This window comes from Malaclemys terrapin, chromosome 7, assembly GCF_027887155.1.
Source record: "Malaclemys terrapin pileata isolate rMalTer1 chromosome 7, rMalTer1.hap1, whole genome shotgun sequence".
Classification (NCBI taxonomy): domain Eukaryota; kingdom Metazoa; phylum Chordata; order Testudines; family Emydidae; genus Malaclemys; species Malaclemys terrapin.
Genome location: NC_071511.1, coordinates 119,758,564 through 119,775,879, shown reverse-complemented (window position 1 = coordinate 119,775,879; position 17,316 = coordinate 119,758,564). Strand labels below are relative to the sequence as shown.

General features: G+C 47.0%; 1 protein-coding gene across 2 annotated transcripts in view; it reads right to left on the bottom strand.

The window, feature by feature from the left end:
- Positions 1–6,807: 6,807 nt before the first annotated feature.
- Positions 6,808–17,316, bottom strand: part of XPNPEP1 (X-prolyl aminopeptidase 1) — a 40,814-nt gene continuing 30,305 nt past the window's right edge. For both annotated transcript variants that reach the window (XM_054034790.1, XM_054034791.1), the window contains 7 exons: positions 16,508–16,579; positions 14,033–14,093; positions 11,750–11,819; positions 10,161–10,334; positions 9,163–9,239; positions 8,173–8,271; positions 6,808–7,415 (listed from right to left, as the gene is read on the bottom strand). In XM_054034790.1, the coding sequence (XP_053890765.1) occupies positions 7,287–7,415; positions 8,173–8,271; positions 9,163–9,239; positions 10,161–10,334; positions 11,750–11,819; positions 14,033–14,093; positions 16,508–16,579 (682 nt within the window). In that variant the 3' untranslated portion in view covers positions 6,808–7,286. The remainder of the gene's footprint in view (positions 7,416–8,172; positions 8,272–9,162; positions 9,240–10,160; positions 10,335–11,749; positions 11,820–14,032; positions 14,094–16,507; positions 16,580–17,316) is intronic.

Below are 17,316 nucleotides of genomic sequence, written 5' to 3'. Positions count from 1 at the left end.
ACACAGCACTACACTGTCTTGCCCCTAGACCCTCGTGAAAAAGCCCTGGTCTAGGCTTCCAGAGAGTTGGGTTCAATTCCTGGCTCAGCCGCAGACTCACTGTATGACCCTGGTCAAGTCACCCGATGCTTCGGTTCCCTGTTTGTAAGACGGAGGTAATACTCTTGGCGGGGGAATTGTGAGGATAAAAATCCATTGATGATTATGAGGTACTCATGTACTATGCTGAATGGGGCCATGTAAGCACCAAGCTAGAATGTGCCACTGCTCGTTATACTGGGTTCATTAGTGTATTTAAATAAAAAAACGGAAACCACCCCGCTCAAGTCTACAGTGCTTCTGTTATCCACTGGTCCCCGCCCTCCCAGTGTCATGGAAACCATGTGCATCAGTACCTCCTCATTCAACCCCCTGCTAACAACCGACAAAAAGTGGGATGCTTCAAAAACAGTCCCTGTGGTATGCCCTGTATATGGGAAGCCCCTGACAGCTCCATGTAATTTAGAGAGGGAATTTGCCCCATATGAAAGCAACAAGTTATGATCACCTTTGGGCTAGTCCCTAGGAATTCAGTAGTCAGTAAAATGGTCAGGCAGAGCAACTGTTGTATATAAAGTGGGGAAGCCAGCTTCTCCATCTTTCCTCAGTTCTCTGGAATGATGCCATTTTGTAGCCCGGCTCTCCAACTGTATAGGATGTTCTCAGCTAATTTATCTTTTTCAGCCTAAATGCCAAACTCACTTAGGTGGATTTGCCAAGGAGCTCCTAAATCCCACCATTCTTGGACACATTTGGCTTTTTGAGGCCTGGTCTGCTTAAATCAAGACTAGGGCCAATTGCTGCCTTGGGAAGTGACAGATTTAATAGTCGCGTGAGCAAATATTGGAGTTCCCATTGCAGGTGAGTTATGAGCCATTTAAGCTCCAAAACAACTGAATTTCGCCCCTGCCAGGGACACTTAAGATAAGAGTGAGCAGAGGGCAAGATTTCATAGGAGACAGCTACTCAAACACTTACAGGCTGTCGGAGCTCTCTGCCTGTGATAAATGAACACGAAGCTTCCGACTCAAGGAGAAATGGTCTATTTGTCTGAAAAACCTTGGCTAGCAATGGGCATGCTGCCACTACTCAGTGCCCAAGCTCCGGTCATGATTTTTGATTGAGCAGAGACCCCCTCTGGGGATTTTCCTAGGTGAAAAATAAGCACCGGCTCCTCTCGTAACATTTTCACGGGAAGGGCAACGAAAAACTTTATGGCCCCCAAATGCAGTTGGAGAATGCCTCCAGCTTGCTAATATTCTTATTACTCCAGAAGCACTACTTGTACACACAGGGCGCCAATGCCTCAGCTGAGGTAAATTGGGATTGTGCCGTTGAGAAGCTGTTGCCCCAGTTTACCCCAGCTGAGGAGCTGGCCCCAAAAGCTTGAGTCGTACGGTGCTATTGATGGCTAAGCAAAACTACCCATTGACTTCAATGGGTGTGACACTGAGATATCCTCAATGCCCAATAGTAAAGGGCTCCCTCCCCCCGCCAAATACTGTAACTCACATCAGGCCCAACACACTTATAGGGCTTGTCTACATTACCCACTGGATCAACAGGCAGCAATCGATCCAGCGGGGGTTGATTTATCGCATCTAGTCTAGACGAGATAGAATCGACTGCCGAGCACTCTTCTGTGGACTCCGGTATTCCACCACAGTGAGAGGAGCAGGCGGAATCGATGGGGGGGGCGTCAGCCATCAACTTACCACCGCAGTAAGTAGGTCTAAGTACATCGACTTCAGCTATGTTATTCACGTAGCTGAAGTTGCGTAACTTAGATTGATTGCCCCGCACCCCCCAGTGTAGACCAGGCCATAGCCCCAACACGCTTTTGCCATAATATGTAGCTCCAAGGTGTCGTGTAAGGTACCATGTGTAAACTGGGGACACGCTGGTCCCAGAAGTCATTGAGTGCTGTATGTACTTGTGTACAAAGGGCTACAGATGTGTTCTGGAAATGTTTGAAAAATGCGTTTGGGCAGCAGTGCATAAAGCCAGCCGACTCTAGACAAAGGACTGTGTATTTACCTGTCTGACCAGCTTGACTACTGGCAGAGGACAATGAAAGGGTATTTACATAAAGCCATCAAGCTAAACACACGGGGAAGATGCTGGAAGATGCTGGCTAATATACTGACTGTGTATTAGTTATAGTGATGAATCAGAAAAGCCAATTAACACTCCGTAGTTCAGCAGGGTTCTGCCTGGTGATCAGACCCAACGGTATTTGAGTTATGACAAGGACCCTGTGTGCACAAGAGAGACAATCACACTTAGGAAATCGGTTCTGGCCTTGTAATAGTTTTATTAGCACAGGTAGCAAAAGCACAAACATACCAACCCAGAAAAGTAGACAGAGATAATACAGAATGGTCAAAATGTCCCGCCTCTGAGCATCCATGTACTCACACCAGCCCTTGTGGAAAAACCTGATGTGTTAGTCATCATTCTCAGCACCACCAGCGGTCGGCATCCTGGCGTCTCCCCAGGCACGCTGGTTAGGACACAGCTTTTATAATGTGTTACACTGACCCCCACTATGCCAAATGTATAGTCAGTAGGGGGTCAGTCCCTTTGCCTTCTCTGCATTTCATCACCCGACTAGTGTTGGGGTGACCTTCTCCCATAGGTAAGGATACGATTCTGTCATGGAGGTCACAGATTCCATGCCTTTCCAGGCCCTTTGTGACTTCTTCTGGAGCAGGGCGGGAGCAGCTGTCAATCCCGGGGCCGACAGAGCACTGGCCCCAGGGCTGAAGCAGCAGCTGGGGGTGGGTCAGCATTCCTGGGGTTGGAGCAACAGTGGCCAGCCCCTGCCATAGGAGCCGCGGCAGGACTGGAGCAGGTGCAAGCCCCCATCAGGGCTTTATTTGTTCCCCCCCCCCTTCCCAAGATATTTTTAGTAAAAATCGGGGACAGATTACAGGCTTCTGTGAATTTTTTATTGCCCACGACCTGTCCCTGACTTTTACTTTAAAAATACCCATGTCAGAATCTTAACCTTACCCAGAGGTTACTGGACCTTTCACCTCAAGTTTATTAGCATATACAGTAGTTAGTTACTATGTCATGCTTGTGGTCACACATCTGCTGATGTTCCTAACTTAACACAGCTACCGCTGATACCAAATGACAACTTGTGGTTACTGGTCAGCGGTTTAGCAACACTTACTTATAACCCTCGCCGTGCTATAGAGTCAAATATGAGTTACTCATGTCAAGTCATTAGGCCTTTGTCCTTAGTTAGTTTGGCTAAGCTATTGTCTTTACAGGCTTGGGGCCCATAGATTTTTTGCATTACTGCCTTAATCTGTACCTATATCTTACCTATTTATACCTAGGTTTAAATGAGTTTAACACTCACTCTAGGGGACAGAATCTGCACCCTAGGAAGCCTTCCTGACTCTTGCAGCAAAGACATTAGATTTTGGGTAATATAAGGAGAGCAAAGGGACCTTTTAGTTATACAGCACTGAGGGGACACTGAGTCTATGAAAGTTGGATCTCCTAGACTGGCAGGCTAGGGCTACTGGTAACTTGATGTCAGTAAGAAAACTGCTTAGGCAAAGATTGTAACTTGCTAAGATAAAATTTTAATCACTAGAGAGTGTGCTTTGGTTGATTTTTAACCATACCTGTCTTTTATTCTTGCTTGGTATCACCTAAATCTCTGTTATTTGTGAACAAACTGATTCTTATTTTATTACAAAACCATCTCAGTGTTGTGCATTAGAACATGCGAGTCTTCAGCTAACCTTATAGGCTGATGAGGGCTCTGTCTCTTTGGATGCAGCAAACTTAATCATTTCTGGGCACGTCCAGTGAGAAGGACTGGACGCTGCAGGGAGACATCTCTGAGGAACTCTGGCTGACTGATTATTACTGGCAAGGCCAGGTTTAGACTGACAGAGTCTTGAAGAGTTTGCTGGCAAGGCAAATAGGCTGGTGTGTCAGGGAGCTGACACAGCGCTTAACAGCAACAAAGTGCTCCCTTGAGATGGCAGAGGGGTAACAGAGTGGCTCACAGTTCTGGGTGTCCTGAGCATGACGTCACAGCGGGGAGTCAACATGGAGATATACCTATCTCCTAGAACTGGAAGGGACCTTGAAAGGTCATTGAGTCCAGCCCCCTGCCTTCACTAACAGGACCAAGTACTGATTTTGCCCCAGATCCCTAAGGGGCCCCCTCAAGGATTGAACTCACAACCCTGGGTTTAGCAGGCCAATGCTCAAACCACTGAGCTATCCCTCCCCCATATATAATGATATCATCAGAACAGCAGGTTTCTTCCTGCCATAACTCTTGCAGTAACATGCTGGACTATAACAGAAGTTGCCCTTGTGGCACCATCTTAAATGATCATACGCCCAACGTGGTAGAAAACGCATTCAGAAATAGAGCTGGTTGAAAATTTGCCATCACATTTTTCTACCAAAATTAGCCTTTTTCCCGCCTCCCCATGGAAAATTTTCCAATGAAATAAAAATTTCCAGTTGAAATTTTCATTTTTGGGGAGGTTTTTTGATAGACAAACAAAAAAAAACAGTTTTTAATTGTTTTTCAGAGTTTGGGGGAGGGTTCTTGCCTTTTCTCTTCTTTCCCTCTGTTTCCCACTCCCTGCTCTTCCTTTTTTTTCTACCTTTTTACACTGTGACACTGGCAAGGGGAGGAGAGGCAGCAACTGAAAAGCAAAAACCAGAAACATTTTCACTTTTGAGTTTTCTCTGAAAAGTTGGGGGGAAATTGTGGGAACTTTAAAGAAAAAACCCCAACGTGTTTAAAAATTTCTCCATGAAAAGCCAATTGGCATTTTTCTACCAGCTCCAGCTAGAAGACTTCACTTCTCCCTCTGTCACCTACTTTTGGTGTCTAACAGAGACCCATGTGGGTCACGCAAGAGGGACAATTTCCCATCAATGCGGGACAGGGGACATGCCTCACTCTTGGCTACTATATTTAACCTTTGGTAGTCTGCTATCAGTGTCTGTCTTTCTACTCATGGAGCAGAAGAAACAAAGTAAAGAAGAATGTGATCAACTGAAGCCAAGGATTGGCAGGAAGTAGCTAATGAGAAGGACTCCAAGGCCTTGAAAAGCCTTATTTTTGGGAGGTTTAGCAATTACAAGTGCTTAGGATCTTCATTTTACATCTCAGTCTTTAGTCCTTCAGCAGCAGCCTGTCTCCATACTGGCTCAGTGCATGATACCTAATTCAGCTATCAGGGTCATTGCTTTCTACCGCTGGGATTTCCCTAAAAGTGTCTCATCCAACTATTGACCCTGCTTAGTTTCTGGGATCAGACAAGATCACAACCTGAGGCAGTACAGCTGCAGGCATGGAACTGGTCCCTCTCTGATCATTCATTCCCAGCTGTCCACAAGTTAATTTGGATGGCAATTAACACAGATTCATCTCCATGTGGTGATTTGTTGAGAAAGCACTTGTACGAACATTGACCATGTCCTATCACATGTCAGGTATTTGGCAAAGAAGCACCCAGTAAAGGGAAGCAAGACATTTCTCACCCAGGATTATAACTGCACTAAAACTGTGCACACAAAAAAAAAATAACACTGATTTGCACTGAAATATTATCACAACCTTACAGGGACACAATCAAGATAAAAGAAATACTTAGATGAGTGTTTTTTTCTGAGTTTTTAAGCCTTGGATAAAGTGAATTTAAAAATCTGAGTGGCCGGCTTTTTCGATGGTTTTTTTGCACTTTTGGTTTTTTCCTCAACTTGGATTGTGTAATGATGAGACTGGTTGGTTTCATTGCCTATTTCTAGTCAGTTTCACTTGCAGGTTCTCAGGCACCTGCACCGCATTTGGGTTTCCAGCACTGCTGAGGAATATTTAAACAAGCTTTATGCCATTTAATGTGGCTTAATTACTGTTTTCACCTTCAAAAACATTACAGAAATACATTTGAGCTACGAGGGCTTGGCAGGATCTCGTCAGCATCACACATACTGCCTGGCTGGAAAAACTCTTGGTTTTCCTGCAGTTTCTAAGGGAGGTTTCAGAATTTTTGTTTCCATCAAGAGGCTGAACTGTTACTTCAAGTGCTTTAGTGAATACTCTGTCACAATATCATTACACATTATGGGCCTAACTCTGATTTCATTTCAAAAAACGCTGAGCACCGGGATTTTACATGGGGGATCTACAAGTGGGTTGTGGAGGATGGAATTTTTTTCTCCATCATGGAGGCAGGGTGCAGGTCACTTGTGCATAATTATGTTTATTTGCAGTCTATTATTTAGCCACTAGATGTCTCTGTGTGTTGTACTGAGATCCAGACAGAGTAAGTCCCTGGTAAACAAAGGCAGACTGAGCTGGAACTTGAGCTATGAACACAACGTGTTGTGAAAGCCTGTTTGGTTTGTGTCCACCTTAGCTGTTTGCTTTAAACACCTACCACAGGAAGGGCTATGATTCCATGACACTGTCCTCTCATATACTGCATTGATCTGTGCCATATAAGTAGACAGACCAATACTATAGCCTACGGGCAGGCGGTTCAGCCATGGCCTTTTGCATGCACACACCTCCATAGGGTTTTGTCTGCAATGCTGTGCAGAGATCTGCCACAAAGTAGAATACTCCTATGATGTTTCTTAACACCTCTCCAACTCCGAGTACAGGGAAAGGCATGTCTATGTATTTCAGGTGTGCCCATGGTGGGTGAGGACTGGGCTTGGCTCTGAGTTTAAAGGCCAATTAAATCAGTTACACCACTGACAGAGACCAGACAGACTGAAGGCAACAGAGCAAATAAGGACTCTGAAGCTTTTATTAGCTGATCAGAAACATAGGCTCATCGGCATAACAGTTAACGTCAGCAGTGTATTGGCAACTGGAACCCCAGAATTAAGACCACTGGGTTTTCACAGTGATTAACCAACATGTATAAAACACTCCAGTTATTGTCTCCTCGAATGATTGTTTCAGCAAGGTCCGGACTGCAAAAGCAAAAGACGTCACTTTTGAGATTTGCTCATTATCAGAAAAATTGTTCACAGATGGAATGCTCCTGTCCCCCCACAAAGGAAAACAAAAGCTAAACAAAAAGCCCCCTTCCCTTCACTATTTCCAAATGGTTATCAAAGGCTCTTCCTCAATCCACGTACATTTTTCAAAATGTGGGGCGGGGGGATTAGAGGATTTTAAGGTTGAATGATTCTAACTGTCACCATGTAAAAAGTTTTTTTTTTTTTTTTTTAAGTTGGTCTTAATGCATTTTGGTGATGGGCTCCGTCTCCCTGATGAGCCACTGGAGAGCCTCATGTCGTCCTTGGCTCTTCAGTTCTGCCCCGATCACCTCCCTGCATTTCCGGTGGTACTCGTTCACCCAGTCGCACTAGAGAAAGGGACAGGAGCAACGTTTAATGCAAATCAAGAAGCGGGGGAGCGGAGGTTGATCTGTTCATCCTGCACTTTTCATGGGCAACATCGTCAGCTCTCAGTGGGGAACTGACCGGGTCATTAGAGCAGAAGGCAAAAGGGCCAGGCCCATATATTCAGGAATAGCTTGTAACTGTGGGTGTCAAAACTGAGGCACCTAGGACCTGATTTTCAGAGGTGCTGAGGGTCCTCCCTTTGCCTTCAGTTGGATCCGTGGCTACTTTAGCATCTCTAAAAATGAGTGTCTCCAACAAAGTCAGTGGCCACTTTTTAATACTTGAGCCTGAGAGCCCTGCGGTCATTACATACACTGCCTTGAATGGGACTATACACCTAGGTAGGGGCTACCATTCTGGGCCCGAAGGCCAATGAAGATACTGCACGGGACACACATGCAGAAAAGGGAATGTGGGTGGGGCTATTGGTCAGGAGAAGGTAGGAAGGAAGAGTGGAGAGGGCATGTACTGGAAAAGAGATGGGGGGGCTATTCTAGGTGTGGGGGGGCAACATGATAGAAGGGCTGAAGCAGAGGAAACAAAGTGGGGGTAGCAACATGATAGGGCTGCGGGTAGCGTAGGGAGTAAGAGGAGAGTCAAGCAGAGATTAGTTTAGGTGAGCTGCCAAAGTCACATCACCATCAGAAGGAAGGTAACGCTACGAGACTAGGATCCTTTAGAATGAGTCTGCTCCCCTCCATCTACTACTTCCCTTACCTCTTTCTGTGTCAGTAAAGGGATACTGATCATTTTAGTCTGGATCGGAACCAGGGTTAGTGGCTCGAAAGTCAGGCTCCCTCTGTTACTGAAGTTGTACTGCGGAGGAACGAGGAAAGACATCCTGAGTCATTGGAAACTGCTCCAGCTGCGTAGGAGTGTTCTGTACAACCCCGGTGCTTGGCGTGGCTTACGCATGGTTCAGAAGGGAAAACATTTCGCTGGGGTTCCAAACGTGGCAAGGCCGGACGTAAAGCCCACTGAAGTCAATGGAAGTCTCCATTCGGGCTTCAGATCAGACCCCTCAAGCCCAAAACTGAGATCGTCTTGTAGGGGCGCAGCTACCTGGAATTGCTCATTTTGGCATTTCTAGTGACATTTCACCCAAAGAAATTTAGCCGGACAATTAAATGTTCCTTTTTGAAATCACCTGCGTTGAATGAAAGCATAATCCCCCCAGCCAGGCAGGTTTTGGTGTTGAAGCAGAGCTCTACCCCACGTGGAGACTCTGCCATGCCTAGGAATCTCCAGCGGGGCGGGGGGGGGGGGGGGAAGAGGACGGACCCATTAGCTTTACAACCTCCTAGTGACACAGAGAGGCTGGAATGCAGAGACTCTAGCCCCGGATCTCCGGAGCAGAGAGAGGACATTTAGGAGGAGTGCTGTGCAGATTTTAACCTCGCCTGACCTTTTCTAGTGAGCGGTGCAGATCACAGCAGCACCAGCATTGTCCTCATTCTATCTGTTTACAGGAAGAGACCAGGACTCAGTCTTCGTTACAGAGAAAAGTCCTCATACGTTTTCCCTGAGTGAAACATTTGCAAGTGCAGTAACCCAGCCTTGTGGGAAAACTCGACCTGTGGGTACAACTATCTGCAATATTGACCGGCTTCCAGTTCCAGGCTTTTCATTCAAAATCCATGAGACGTTTCTGTTTTTACAACCACCAAGTGATAAGGTGCTTCTTGAGCATGCTCAGAAGTCACTCACCTTGGTTTTGGCAGGGATCACGAGTACCACATTTTCTATGCGGATCCCAAAAGACTCATCTTCATAATACCCCGGCTCTGCAGAGACAGACAACAATCAGCCAACCCCTGCCGTGTAGCACAACCACTTATCACAACAGGTGAATTTCCTCCTGGGGCTTTAGTTCATAGCTAAATAGTCTGGACATCTGGCACCCACTGAGGGGAACAAATTTCCCATTCCGTCTAATCTGCATGCACAGCCCGAGCAAGGTGACAGGCTGAGTTCTCTCAGAGAGACAGACTGCCCCAGTTTAGGGAGTCACCTTCCAATGTCAAGAGAAGAATACAAAGTATGGGTCACGTCTGTTTGAATCACTGGAATTCTGCAAACACTACTAATCCAGTTACCACGGGCCAAAACGTCCCACTCTGTTTTAAGGGGTGCCCATTGTACACAGTGCCCTCCATGTAAGGATCTCAACTTAACAAACTTGAATGAATTTAGTCTCACAAACCCTCTCACCCCCGCAGGCAGGGTAGCTAAGTATTATTATCCTCATATTTTACCACTGGGGAAACTGAGGCATAGAAAGGTTAAACATCTGCCCAAGGTCACATAGACAGTCAGTGGATTAGGTCCTACAAGTCCGGCTGTCCATTCCTATGTGGTCGCCATAAGACCATCCTTCCCCTGAAGAATGGGAAAATATGTCTAAGGCTCTGGTTTGCCAGCAATAGCTCCATTGACTTTAGCAGTTATACTGATGTACCAGGAGGAAGTGAGAGCAGAATCAGGCCTCTAGTATCACAATAGAAAGACGGGGTCTTAAGACACCTGATCCCAGGTATAACCGGATGTGGTCTCTCTTTAGATATGTTAAACAAGGAATTACCTGGCAACTGGAAAGGCAAGAAACATCCCTCCACCCCCATTGCTTTTCAGATTTGTTCCCTAAGCAGCTTGTTAACACAGCGGTCCTCATCTGACTACAGAATATAGTCAAGGACACTAAATACCATCAGAAACGATCATGCCAGCTTCCAGGGGTTCATCTGCAAAGGTTTTGTAGCTGATGCCACATGGACCCTCGTGCACATTAAGGAAACACCCAACTCCGTGTCCTGTGCCATGCAGATAATCCAAACCACAGTCCCACAATGCAGAGCGGGCAAAAGAATCCAGAAGGTGACCTGCAAACCGGTGAAAGAGAGAGACATTTAGAGAGGGCCCCAACCAGCTGCGCACAGTCAGTCTTTGACGATCGCACCTGCAGATCTTACCACGGGACACCGGAGCATACATGAAGGAGAGAACCAAGTCACCGGCTTATAAAACAGACCTGTAATGGGGTATAGTGGCTCTTTAAGGAAAAGAGGAATGGGGGATGGGGTCCAGGCTATTCCGTTCCAAATACAGTAGTCTCAACCAAACAAAGACCCTGTGAGACAGCAAAGGCCAATGTGAGGAGAGAAGAAATGCTCCTGGAAGAAGACTGAGTCTTGGGGAGAAGAGATGACTTTATTTAAGAGCCCGAGGTGAGCTTTTACTGGCGGGGTGGGGTAAGGCTCCTCTGTCTCCCAGTCAATCGGTCACCCAATCAATCAAGACAAAAACCCTGGAGAGGGGGACAAAATGCTCCCTGTTCTCATTATGCGGAGGTGACAATACAAAGGGCGTGTCTGCCAGTAGACCTTCAATACTGGGAGGAAAAGGGGTGACCCGGAGTGCCCTTCCCAGGCTGGGGAAGATAGCTAGAAACCATCTCCTTGTCCCCAGAAGAGTACTGGGAGGAAGGACTTTTGCAATCAAGGTTTTTTGCATTTGAGGTAATTTCATTGTGAAAGATCTTTGTGGCCAACCTAGGGGGAGCTGGACTAGGTAAATATAAAGGGCTTACTGTGAACTAGGAGAGAGTGTCTCAGGGCAGTGAGACCACCACCCACACCATCAAGGGTAGCAAGCCAAGTCTCTTCCCAACTACAGAATTCCAGGGTCGACATCCCCTGGCCTTTCAGAACAGCGTCTGTCACATAAAAACAACCCGCAGCAGCCCCCAGCTCTCTCAGTAGAGTATCCAGAGGCTGAATGCCTCTGCAGAATGCTCACCCTCAAAGGTGGTCGCTCCAGGTACACTGGAGGCAGAAGAATTGGGGATGGGATTAAGAGGACAAAATGGCCTTCCCTCACCCTGGTACACACATGCCTGGTACACACAAACCCTGAGGTTTGAATTCCCAATGACAGCATCCAGACAACTGTAAAGTTCTAGGTGGCCAGTGATTTGTTCCTATGCAACTCAGCAATAAAAATATTACACCCGTGGAACTAGAGAGAGATACAAATTCCCTTCACTCCAATCTAAGAGTTTCATTGCCAAACGGTGTTAAAGGAGCTAGATCAATAAATATGATGCAATGTAAAGGTTATACCAGGAGACACAACTAAAGACAAAACTTCTATGTCTGCCGACTTCATTTGTATCTGTCAAGCATAATATTCTTGTAAATGGTCACAAGATTCTCCAAACACATCAGTCGTCTGGGCTCCTATCTGCTCAGAACCATCTGCAGCTGCAGAACGAAGTGAGACAAAGCAAGCGACCAACCTTTGGTTCCGTTAGGGAAGATGGCTGCACTCACAGCTATATGACCCTTCAGGACGTAGGTGAAGCATTCCTGCCAACGAAAAGCACCCACTGAGTAACGTGAAGATAAAAACCAACTCCCTCTTTGCTTTGAAAACACGATTGCATGTTCTAGGTCAGCAGAGCATTACAGAGGCTCAGCAAAACCCATCAAGTAGGTGATGCTATAGCAAAGCATGAGAACAAAGATACAGACTGAGAGAATCAATAATGACTAGGGCCCTACCAAATTCATGGTCCGTTTTGGTAAACTGCACCGACGTCGCATTTTAAAAATCTTGAATTTCACGGTTTCAGATATTTAAATCTTAAATTTCATGGTGTTGTAACAAAACATGGCAAAATATAAACATGTAAAGCCCTTAAGACTCAGCGTTTCTCAAACTGAGGGTCCCAGCCCAAAAGAGGGTCGCAAGACTATTGTGGTGGGGTCACAGTATTGCCGACCTTACTTCAGCGCTGCCTTAGAGCTGGGCGGCTGGAGAACCATGGCGGCTGGATCGGTGCCCAGCTCTGAAGGCAATGCCACCACCAGCAGCAGCACAGAAGTACGGATGGTAATACTGTGACCCCCCACCACCACAATAGTCTTGTGACCCCCTTTTGGGTCAAGACCCCCAGTTTCAGAAACACCGTGTACTTTTGTATACTTTTACCCTATGCAAAAGACCGTATTTCAGGGGATAAATCAGATTTCACGGTCCGAGACGCATTTTTCACGACCGTGAATTTGGTAGGGCCCTAATAATGACTGGACTGAAGCCTTCCAAACCGAGTGCCAGGTGGACACTAGTCTTACGAACCACCAGTTATACAAACCATTATTCCCAACAGCAGGCAAAAAAAAAAAAAATCTCATAACAGAAAATGATGTCAAAGAACAAGTCGACATCCCCTAACTGTCCTATGCCTTCAGCGTGTTGGAAATAGCTTTCCAGTGGTTTGAAAGACAACAAATTATGCATTGCACCCATATGGCAATTTATGCACCGTACCCACTGTAATTTTAAGATGTTCTATTTTATGAACTTTTTGATGATATGACCGCCTGAATAGTTTGTAAAACAGGAGCTCTACTGTAAGTACCCAGACAGACAGGCCTGGTATAAATGCAAAGTTGCATTCATTTTAACTAACGATGGGATTTTAAACAGATTTAGTAGCATCGCTGAAATCCCAGTGTGAATTCTCTGATATCGGTTTAAAACTGGCTTATAACAGCGTACGCCAGTTTTAAACCAATATAAGAGCCTCTGCAATGGGGGACCCAAGCCTCCATGGATGGCAGGAAGGGCTTAATGGGTTCCAGAAAACGTAGTCAGCCCAAATGGAGACATCTGGGGCAGGAGTCAGGCTTCGAGGGAGGGGTTTAGAGCCAGGCTCAGCTGGGGAAGGAACAGGCAGAGAGAGCAGATGTGGACAGAAGGCTGGCTAAGACCAGGGACTTGTACCTAGAGCTGTCTCCAAGGGGACTTGGGTCGGCTTACTGACACCGCTCAGGGGCATGGATTTTTCACACCTCTAAGCGACGTCGTTAAATTGACCTAATTTTCTAGTGCAGACCAGGCCTAAATCTCTGCCCCCCAAAAGGCATTGGAGGCTGGGCGGAGCAGGGGAAGACCAGCTGGGAATGGGAACCTGAGGCTGCGTGGATAGTGTGCCGCACAATGCTGAAAGGGGGTGCTCTGCTGAGGATGTGCTAGAACAGCGTGCACACAGAGAGCTGATTTTTAAACCGATTTCAGTGAAACCAGTGCGACTCCTTTGTTAGACAAGCCCTTGATGCCACACCTCACCATTGGAGCTTTGTTTTTGTAGGGTCAGTTACCCAGCAAGGTGGTTTGAGCTTTCGGCACATTGCCACTGAACTTTTCTGGGGGAAGCCAGATCGTTTTCCAGATGGGGAGTGTGGATTCTGAGATGGGGAAGGTGCTATTCTTTATATTTTATTTTCTTAGGTTAAATTTTGGCACTCTGAATCCTGGCAGCTTCCTTTTTAACCAGGAATTGTTTCCGGGGAGTCCTATGGTCTATACAGGAGGTCAGACGAGATGATCACAATGGTCCTTTCTGGCCTTGGAATCTAAGAATCCTCATCGATTTTATTAGCAAATGGATGGTACAAAATGAGCCACGGTTACTACTTTCATATCATTTTTACCTTTTTTTTCCTTAAAAAGTGACGATCATTTAAATATCTCTAATGCCATGAGCTTGTTCTCCAAACACAAGATGTCCAATTACCTTTTCGTAAGCCGATGGGGTGCCGAAATGCATTGTCCGAGTCACATCCGTCGTGCCATCCCTTCGAAACAAGAGCAAATGAAGTCACAGAACGCAAGCTCAAACGGAGGGAATACATCTTACCCCAATAATAAAGCTGTAACGCTTGTCACTTCCAGTAACTGAATCAAAGCGTTCAACACCCCGATTTATGCAGGAGGTCACACTAGAGGATCATAGTAGTCCTTATCTATGAGTCCCCGAACACACTGATGCACCGTATGGAACAGTATTGACTGACATTCAAATGTCATCTTTCCTCCCAGAGCATTTCGCAAATTATACATCTGGAGTGCCACGCAAATGCAACTAATTCTAGAGTGGACAACTCATGCACAGCATTCTGCTCTATAGTGCAGAGAAGGGACCATTACACGTCATTTGTATCAAGGGTGGTTTTGAAGCAGACTAAATCCACAACTGCATTCTTTAAGAAAAACAGATGCATACATGATAGCTAATGGCTGCAAAAAGACACGTAAATCCCCTTTGACCACGGGATAAATCCTTGGCAGCCCCGATCATTACTCACTTCTCAGTTTGAGACCCTCAAACGACCCTGATCTTTCAGAAAGGGCTGAAGTCCTGCTCTCTGAAAATGAGACCCCATAAGGTATCTCAAGTTTGGCATTCAACCCCAAATCACTAGTTATTTCTGAAATGTCAATCCCTGCGCATACATTTGATCCTGGCCCACACAGGTCGTACTCCTAAAGCATTCAGGATTTAACTTCTCCGCAGCGGCAAACTCAGCATCTCTGCCCCAGTACTGTGCTAAATACCATCAATGTCTAACTCATATTTTATTCAAGGGGCTGCTTTTCACTGTGACACTAAAGGAATGGTTAATTAGTCCGCCGCGGGGGGAAAAGAACCCGTAAAAATCATATCAAAGTATGTTCAAGCGCTTCCTTTTCAAAGCCCTTTATAAATGACTGTAACAATAGCCAAAGCGCCAAAGAGACAATTCCTCTCAAAGGAGAGATCAGGTCCGCCCCGCTCCCTTGCTGAACAAAACGTCTTTAATCTATCGAGTTAGTGCTTGTGAAAGGTCCCGGTGGAACAGCCGCAGAGTCGTAGTCCACCAATTTGATCTATCAAACAAGTACAGCACGCGCTCAGCTTCCCCAGCAGTATGGCTCGGACCTGAGCTACCTCTAGGGATCAGACAGGAATTCAGTCTCCATGACTCCACGGGGCATCAAGAGGCAACCATTAGGTTTCAGAGTGAATGCACAATAGTACTGCCCTTGTCCCGGACATGGCCCTCTGTTGGCATCATCTGAACAGTGAGCAGCATGGTTACTTGCCCAACATGCCCTTACTTTGCTGCACAGGATGCCGGCATCACTAGTTGAAGTGTAGGGGCAGGTGGGCGGGGCTGTACCTCCACCCTCCAAGGCATGTGAGTGGGGAATGGACAGGGAATTGATTCTGCCCCCAGGACACCAGCTAGCAGAGCTGAGACAGCTTGGAGGGTGAAGTAAACTGCTGCTGGCCAAGAGCATTAGCAGATGACATCCTCGCTGGGCCTACGGGGGAATCAAAGATCAATTGTAACTATGAGTCACAGCTCCCTCCCCGGTCTGCTCCTGAGCTGGTACAGCCAGACAATACTGGCATCTTCTGGGTAGGGAATCCCTCTTTGTCCATTCTTGTGATGGGGTACATAAATCCCACATGGGCTGTGGCGGGCTAACGAGCTGTGGCAAGCATGATCGGCCCAACCTGGACTGCAGGAAGGGGCTGGAAAGGGGAGAGCTCGCTTGGTTGCTGCTGGCTAGGAAAGAGGGCAGACCAGCCACTCCCACCTGGGGAGAGGAATCTAGCTGAAGCCAATAACGGAGTGGGACAGCTGGGAGTCTAACTCCTTTGCGGAAGGTGACTTTAGACCGTGCTATCCAGGAAGGGGGAGGAGAGTTCAACTTTCGCAGTGACCCAGCCAGAGGGCTGAGCCGTAAGCCACCAGAGCATCAGGGACACGGAGGCAAAGCGACAGCAGCACCGCGCCCTGCCGTGAGGCGGTGCCCAGGGGGCGGCGACCTGATGACAGTTCTGTAAACATCATACCAGCGAGCCCTAATAACGATAATGGCCCATTGAATCCTTTGCCCCTTTACGAATGCCAGCAAGGCCACCTGTTCCTTTCACCGCCCAGTGACCCCAGCTAGAGTCACAGTGGTGGCCTAGAAACTATTTTCTTTTTAAACATTATGGTGCAATTTCCCACCAACTGCTACACTCAGGGCACAGAGACAAGACCTGCATTACAGGTGTTCTTTAAAAATAACAGCTCGTCAAGTTGTTTAGTCAGCACCAAATCTAGCCCTTTGCAGCCGTCACCAAAGCAATGGAGATTCCCGCCCTGCAGATTGCGCACTAAACGTTTCTTGATTCTAACTGAAAGAAGAGTTACAGCGACCCTGCACCACTTACTTGTACTGAGCGCCAGAATCCAGGAGGTAGATCTCATTCCCAGACAAAGCCCTGTTGGTCTCGGGAACCGGCCTATTGAATTAAATGAAAAATTGTTTGTTCCGTAATTTCAACATTTCCAGCCCAAGGCGGCTGTTGAGCGACAATGTCAGGGGCAAGTTCAGATCGGTCGGCTCCAACTTCTTCTCTGAATGCTGGAATTTGCACAGAGCCTGAGCCGTGGGATGTGCAGAGTGATTTCAGCACAGTTCCCCTGCCTCCCCCACTCCTTCCCCTCTTCAGAAGGAGCAAGTTCCTAGACACTGCAGGTAACCCATCTCCCCGCACTCCTGAGCAGTCAGAATGACCCACACACACACACACACACACACACACACACACACACACACACACCCCTTCTTCCCTGTCTGTCGTCAGGAGCCATCCCGCTCTGCAAAATAATTAGCAATTTCCTCACAAGGAATCCAAATCATCCACCAGGAGGAGGCAGCCAGAATTGGCCAACCCGCCCTCCCCTCAGAAAAAACTCTGCAGACCAAGGTTTGGCAGATGCTATGGGGGACGCAGAGGACCTCTTCATTGCCCCAGCACAGCCATGATGACTGATCCATTCCATGGGTTAAATTATCTATTGCCTTCACCTCCAATTCCAACTCAAACACTGGAGTGGAGCCAGCTGGATAGGCTGAGCCAGCCACCACCTGGGATGGTCCTCTGCTGGCCATGAAGTCCTGGTACAACATTGGCATCAAAGCGCCAGCATCCCAAGTGGTGCACTGGGATCCGTATCTCCTGGGGAAGGAAGCTGG